Raw genomic sequence first — 6,813 nt, 5'->3', positions numbered from 1 at the left:
GATCTTGCTATCCTAGAAAAATTCCTCAGAACTCAAAAATTTGATAGTTATTGGGAGTAACCATACTGGTATAAGATTGAATCCTACATGAGCACAATGATGAAACCTCAAGTTAAACCATGAAGACTTGAGCTATATAGGCTGTAGATGACTTAAATGAAAAACATACCTACAATACAAGTTGAAGGGACAGAATAAGCATAGATCACAGATTAGTTGAATCGATATACTAAGAGCATGTATTAGTTGGCCACTGAAAAAATCGAAATATATAGTTGTTTGTGCGCTAAAGTCTATCTAGTTATCCTTGCAAGGTAATCAAGCGCATCTATGATGTGGGAAATCAAGCAGCATCACAAAGCAGTAATTTAGTACTGCCTCAATAGGCATAGAACAGCTGATACTGAGAAATGCTTCACACTCACTTCTGAAAAAAATTCTGAAACAAGAGGGAGGGGCGACAGATACATGGAAGTGGAACGGTTTTATCTGCTGATCCAGTGACCACCTAAAGCTAACTCGGGAATTATTATAAGCAATTGAGTATTAAGCACAACATTGTATAATGTTCCTATTGTTGTCGACCTTTAATTAACATTCTGTAGCACACCTCTCTTTAGCTTCCTCTGTCCAATATCCATTTAAAAGGTTTCCTTGAGGAGTATTTTAATCCCCAAAACACTGCAAATTTCAACAACCATTTGCATGCTGCTTACCTTTATCATCATGTGGTTCTCATGTGCAAGCTGCAAAATGCCCCCTATACCAGAAGAATGAACTGAACTGACCAACACTGCAAGCATTCCAAATAGCAACTGATTGAAGAAGAGAAGAGAAGAGAAAGGAGCGTCCATTGTTCAATATCAGGCTAGAGGGAAGCAGAAATTGCTGACCTCTATATATATATCTTCACCATGAAAAAACAATTGAAATTTCAATCTTTCCAGCCTACAAAACACTCCTGAGAAAGAAACAAGCATCAGCAGCATCCTCCTACCAAAACCCCAAGCATAACCACACCAAACCAAAACAAACAACCACTAAGATGATCATATAAGATTCAGGGATCAATCTTCAGTAAACTTAATAATTTGAACTTGTATACAGTCCTGGATCCTCTAGATTGGAAAGCAGAACTGGGTCTTACCTCTTCGTTTCCCTTCTTCCCCAATGGAAGTGTCCTGCAATGAATCAATGGTAACCTCTGGAACTTCTGGACTGGTAAAGCTCCAACCTAGTCTTGGCCTCATGCAACAAATTCTCCACCGTCCGGTCCTGCACCATGTATGCCTGTTTGTATGACCACTCGAGCACAGTAAGGACCTCGGCTTGGGCCAACGCCTCGCTATCGGGCACATGAGTGGCAATGTAGCACAGCAGGATTAATGCTGGAATCTGAGCCTGCTCGCCAAAGTAGACGAGCTGGACAAGGTGCTTCGCGCCGCCAGCATCGATGATGGCCTTCGAGTGATCGACATGGAGGTAATTCTCAGTGCATGCAAATTTAGTCAGGGCCACCGTCGCCTCTTTCACGTCCATCCCTTCCCTCTCATCGAGCAACCGCACCAATGGCCCTATGATCCGGGTCTCCGTCGCCCGGAACGTCCTCGACAAGCAGCCCAACGCCACGATACACGGCACGAGGAGGTCATCATACTCGGCCTTCTCGACAATTCTCAAGAGCTGGTCGACGACAGCCCGAGCTGCCGGAGAGGTGGGCTTGAATGCAGACCTCCTGAGGTCGGGATCCTGCTCGGCAACCCGGCAGATTTCCATCAGAGCCATGGCTGAATTGTAGCGGACCTCATCAGCGCCCTTCTCTAAAAGCACGGCGAAGCAGAGGAGAGCCTTGGACTCGGTGATACTCTTGCAAATAGCCGAATTGCCCTTGGCGAGGTGCCACAGGGCCTTGGCTGCCATTGCCTTCATGTAGGCCTTGGTGGCCGGGTCCTCGAACTCCCTCCCCTTGATGCTGGTGCCGTTCAGCGAGGCGTTCTGCTGGTGCTTCGGGCCCCCGGCCGTCCCGGTGGCGTTGGACTGGGTCTTGCTGGAGTTGGTGGCCATGGTGGACTGTATCACCTTGTGCATCTGGTTCTTGCTGTTCTGGCTCTGGTTCCCGCAGGGGTGCTGCATCTGGCTCTGCTCCGGGCCATCTACCGGCATGGAGTTATGATCCGCTGCTGCGTGGTTGGCCATGACGACGGAGTGGATGGACATGCCCTTGGAGGGGATGGCGTACTTGGAGTGCTCCTGGACGGTCTCGAAGGCGAGGTGGCTCACGAGGAGGCGGATGACATTGTGCTGGGCGAAGACGTCCTGGCACTTCGGGTGGTTGGCGGCGAGCTCCGCCACGGCCCACGCCACCATCGCCTGGACTTTCATGGCTCCTTCCTTGAGGACCTTGGCGAAGACCGAGCAGACGCCGGCGAGCACCATCTGCTCGACGCTCTCCGGGTCGCGGGCGAGCAGGCCGATGGCGAGCGCGGCGTTCTCCTGGGCCTCCACCCGGCCCTCCTTAACCAGACGGAGCAAAGGCCCCACGCCGTCTTCTTCGATGATGAGCTTGCCGTAGCGGTCGTTGTCGCGGGCGAGGGAGACGAGGGAGGCGGCGGCGTCGGCGCGGGCGTCGAGGGAGCCGGTGATCATGGTGGCGATCTGGTCCCAGATGAGGAAGAGGATGGGCTCGTTCTGGGCGATGGGGGGGAGGCCGAGGTGGCCGAAGTCGTCGTCGGCCGCGGCCGTGGAGACGCGGATGAGCCAGGAGACGTCGCCGACGGAGTTGTCGAGCTGGATGCACATCTTGCGGAAGGCCCCAGGCGGGATAATCGTAAACACCCGCTTCATCAACCCGCGCGCCCGGCACTTGGACACGAGCGACAGCGCCTTCTCGAGGACTTGCTCGGTGTCGTCCATGATGCGACGGGCGGGCCGCTCGTACAGCTCGGCGCGGGCGGCCTGCCGGAGGAGCGCCGCGAGCCGCTCCGTCTTGGCCTTGACCTCCATGCACTCCTGCTTGAACAAGTGCGTCTCGTCGGCCCACTTCGTCACCTGGTCCGCCAGCTGAATCGGCTTCGTCAGGATCTGCTTCACCCCATCCCCCATCATCTTTCCAACTCCTCCTCCTCCTCCTCCTCCTCCTCCTCGTCCTCTCCACCTCAACTATCAAAAAATTCGATCCATATCATCAAATTCATTCATCTATGCGGCATACAATCAAACCACACCAAGATGTTCGATGATATGCTAGAGACGATGATGCTAAAATATTTGCTGGAAAGGAAGAGGAGAATGTATTGAAAACCGGAATGGATTATCTTCTTCTTCTTCTTTTTTCTTTTCCTGCCTTCCTCTTCTCTGCTTCAGAAGAAGATATGGGATGGGATTTTGCTTTGCTTCTGCCCCCTGGAGTTACGGAGGGGGAAGACGGGGGTTGGGCTGAAGTGGACGAGAGGAGAGACCGACGGCGCTTTCCACGGTCAAACGCGTTTTATTCTCCCACCACCACCTCCTCCCTCCCTTGTTACAGCCTTTAATGTGTAATTATAATACGTTACGGAAGTTATAACTCTAGTAACTGGAATTCCCCCGAGGATTCTTTTCTGTGTTATAATTGAAAGGATAATTATAATTATAATTACGACACCGGGCTCAGGCATTGCCCAGCGGTGACGTAACACCTCCACATTGTGTACGCGTGTACTGTTGGTCCAAAGGTGCCGTGCCATGTGGCCTTCTCCCTGCTGGACCATGGAATTGAATGAAAAGGTACTTATGGTGGTGGGCCCTGTGATGTGATGGTTGATCGGACGGTTGTTAGGGTCGGAGCTCACGCTTGCCACGGGATGGAAAGGAGCGTTCGAATGAGTTATGACAGGGGCCGTAAGAAGAGTGGAAGCCGGTCCCGGGCAACGATGGGCCGGGCCGGGGGGGGGAGTTGGCCGTCACGCTTTCATGCTCTTCATCGTTTTCCACGGTGGCTGCTCCGATCGTGTCATCGTTTTCCACGGTGGCTGCTCCGATCGTTACAATTGCTGCAGCGGAGAACCGAGTTGATGAAGATCGTCGGAGATCTTGACTTCTCTGCCATTCCAATCAAAAAAATTAGATGGATCACTGCACGCCTTTCTAATTATAATATTCTGATAGCCGCTATGCTCGATCGATGGTAATTACAATATCGAGCACCCGTGAGCCAATATTGGACGTGGGCTTCGAACGACGCTCCAACTTGAAACAGTTAAAATAAAAAAGTCCATCCATCGGAGCATATTCGGTGGAATACTCTTAAATACCTAAGTAAGACTCAACTCTCAAGGAATAGGAGGATGTTTGAGAAGGACAAAGAGACAACAAGAAAGTCGAAAAAGAACTTACTTGAAGAACCTCCAGGAATGCAATATATAGTCGAAGGCCGAAGCCCATCGCCAAGCAGATTGGAACTATACACTGATTAATATGGCAACAAACCACGTACGTATCTTGCTCAAAAATCTTGTTCGCATTTCTTGATTGCAAGATTTGCTCTAGTATCACGCTTGTTAGGAAAATTACAGCCGAGTTGTTGCCGGATGTGGGGAGAGTTTAAAATATAAATGACTGTCTACATATTTTTGGGGTCAGCTATATGGCAAGCTTTGAATGGTTAGTATATGGCTAGGTGGCAAATTTTCATTAATCAGTTCGTCTTATCAGCAGAGATAGAATCCAAGATATATCAACAGTAATAATAAAAATGCTGTTATATATGTTATACATGAAATAAGCATAGTTTCACATGAGGGTTTGGTATGTAGCCCTTTTAGAGATCGCATTCTACCCCATGCAGGCTGTTTCCCCCAATGCTTGTAGCTTATGGTCATGGTTATGGCTTTTGTGGAGTTGCCCAACTTTTTCTCTTATGGATTACGATTAAGCAGTTTAATATAGGTCAATGGTTAGTCCAAAGACTAATTCGTTTTCGTGTTCGGGTCACCAGATAGTGGTTCAATCGTTGATCAACCATGAATCGACCCATTGACTCATGACTCATTAAATAATATAATAAAAAAGATTTTTTTTTTTTGTCCGTAGTCGTCTAAATATTAAAATTTAAATATTTACATGAATATTCTTTTAAAATTAATATTTGTATGTATATCTTATAAAATATTTATTTGGCATGTATACTCTTCATTTTCTTTTTTTTTTTACATATGTGCCAAACCATCTAATGCCATCAAAAAATTAGCATTTTTTAAAATTAAAAAAAACTGAACTACTCTTAATGAGTAGATATGCAAAAAAATATTTATAAGGGTATATATGCAAATAACACTTTATAAGGGTATTCATACAATTTCACATATTTAAGAGGGTTTATATGCAAAAAATTATAATTTTATTATTTTCTATTTTAACCTATTTTATCACTCAAATTTATCTAGTGCTTGATTCTTAATGCTTTCCATAAAAATATTGCTTAAAAAAAAATTGATTCGACAATTAAGATAAGAAAAGGAGATATTAATTTTTAGTAAGACCTGTTAATCAGTTACCCGCTTTAGAAATAATAAGATACATTCATAATTTTAATTAATTTTTAATTTAAATAAATATAATTTTGGCTAATCATATTAGCTGAATCATTATGTCAAAAGTATTCATACAAAAATAATATTTTATGAGGGCATACACATAAATATCATTTTGGAGGGTATTTATGCAAATTTCAATATTTAGGAGGGTATTTATATAAAAATTTAAGAATTTTTTATATGTATACCCTCCTTAATATATGAAATTATATGAATACGCTCCAAAATTGTTATTTGCATGTATACCCATATAAAAATTTCTTTTTACCTATTTACTCATTAAGGGTATTTTTGTCATTTTAATTTTATACCACTAACTTTTTAACGGCGTTAGATGGCATGGGTATATTATATATGCAAAAAAAAAAGAGATGGGTATACATACAAAACAAGTATTTGATGAAGGTGTACATACAATATCAATTTTGAGAGGGTATTCACGTAAATTCCAATATTTAGAGAGGTATGTATGCAAAACAACCCTAAAATAAATATAAATTTAATACATAGTAAAATTTTAAAAAAACTCTGAAAGTATGAATTACTAAAAAGAATTATAACAACAATAACCTTATAGCTCGTATAACATGTATTCCATAAAAATGATACAATTTTTTAAATTTATTTTTATAAAAAAAATAAGCAAAAAGATATGCGTTATTATCTTTTATCAAACATATCGTGTGACCAATTCGGGATGACCCATGGGAATTTTAGACAAGTCGATACTGAGTCAACCGGGTCATCGGTTTTAGGTTTTGAGTTCTACGGGTTTGGGATTGACTGGACTCGTACAAGGTCTCGAGTCATCGGTCAAGGTCTTCAAAAAAATTTCTAACATTAATTGTTCATCTAATTAATTGTACATCGTTTTTGATAGTTGAATTTCAAGTCTCTTTGTGCTCTGATATTGGCGTGTGTTCCTTTGCCAAGACAAAGATGGGAGCAAAAGGACTAATTCCATGGGAAGCATGTTTGTGCACATTATTTATTTATTTTATTTTTTTTGGCCAAGTGACAAAGGAAGATTGGTTGTTTCTAACAATGAGATATATTTGACAATTAAATTGTCATATCAATATTAGTAGGTCTAAGAAATTTATTTCATGTGTATTTAACAAACAATGCAGGGCATTTTTTAAGCAAATAAACTCCCCTTGATTGAATGGGCTCGAAAAAATTCAAGAACCTTAAGAGTCACTGATATCCTATGATGGTTCATTCAAACAAGCACCATATG

The 6,813-nt window shown here is 43.5% G+C and overlaps 1 protein-coding gene across 2 annotated transcripts; it reads right to left on the bottom strand.

Moving 5' to 3' along the window:
- Positions 1 to 401: 401 nt before the first annotated feature.
- On the bottom strand, positions 402 to 3,532 carry LOC103720617 (uncharacterized). Of its 2 annotated transcripts, XR_005506825.3 has the most exons (3): positions 1,148 to 3,532; positions 894 to 961; positions 402 to 793 (listed from the first exon to the last, which is right to left on the bottom strand). XR_005506825.3 is itself a non-coding variant. In XM_008810417.5 (2 exons), exon 1 carries the CDS (start codon positions 3,103 to 3,105, stop codon positions 1,192 to 1,194), a length of 1,914 nt encoding a protein of 637 aa, XP_008808639.4. In that variant the 5' UTR covers positions 3,106 to 3,532; the 3' UTR covers positions 835 to 961; positions 1,148 to 1,191. The 2 variants fall into 2 exon arrangements, 1 of the variants encoding a protein (XP_008808639.4); XM_008810417.5 differs by lacking the exon at positions 402 to 793 and having other exon boundaries at positions 835 to 961.
- Positions 3,533 to 6,813: the final 3,281 nt, after the last annotated feature.

The sequence above is a fragment of the Phoenix dactylifera genome, chromosome 10 (genome assembly GCF_051530095.1).
Source record: "Phoenix dactylifera cultivar Ajwa chromosome 10, Ajwa_hap1_PhDact_Kaust_v1.1, whole genome shotgun sequence".
Taxonomy (NCBI): Eukaryota; Viridiplantae; Streptophyta; class Magnoliopsida; order Arecales; family Arecaceae; genus Phoenix; species Phoenix dactylifera.
Note: the sequence above shows the minus strand (reverse complement) of the source record. Positions and strands in the feature narration are given on the sequence as shown.

Bases quoted from the DNA above. Each gene is read 5' to 3' on its own strand.
- LOC103720617 (XM_008810417.5), bottom strand. From the start codon at position 3,105: ATGATGGGGGATGGGGTGAAGCAGATCCTGACGAAGCCGATTCAGCTG.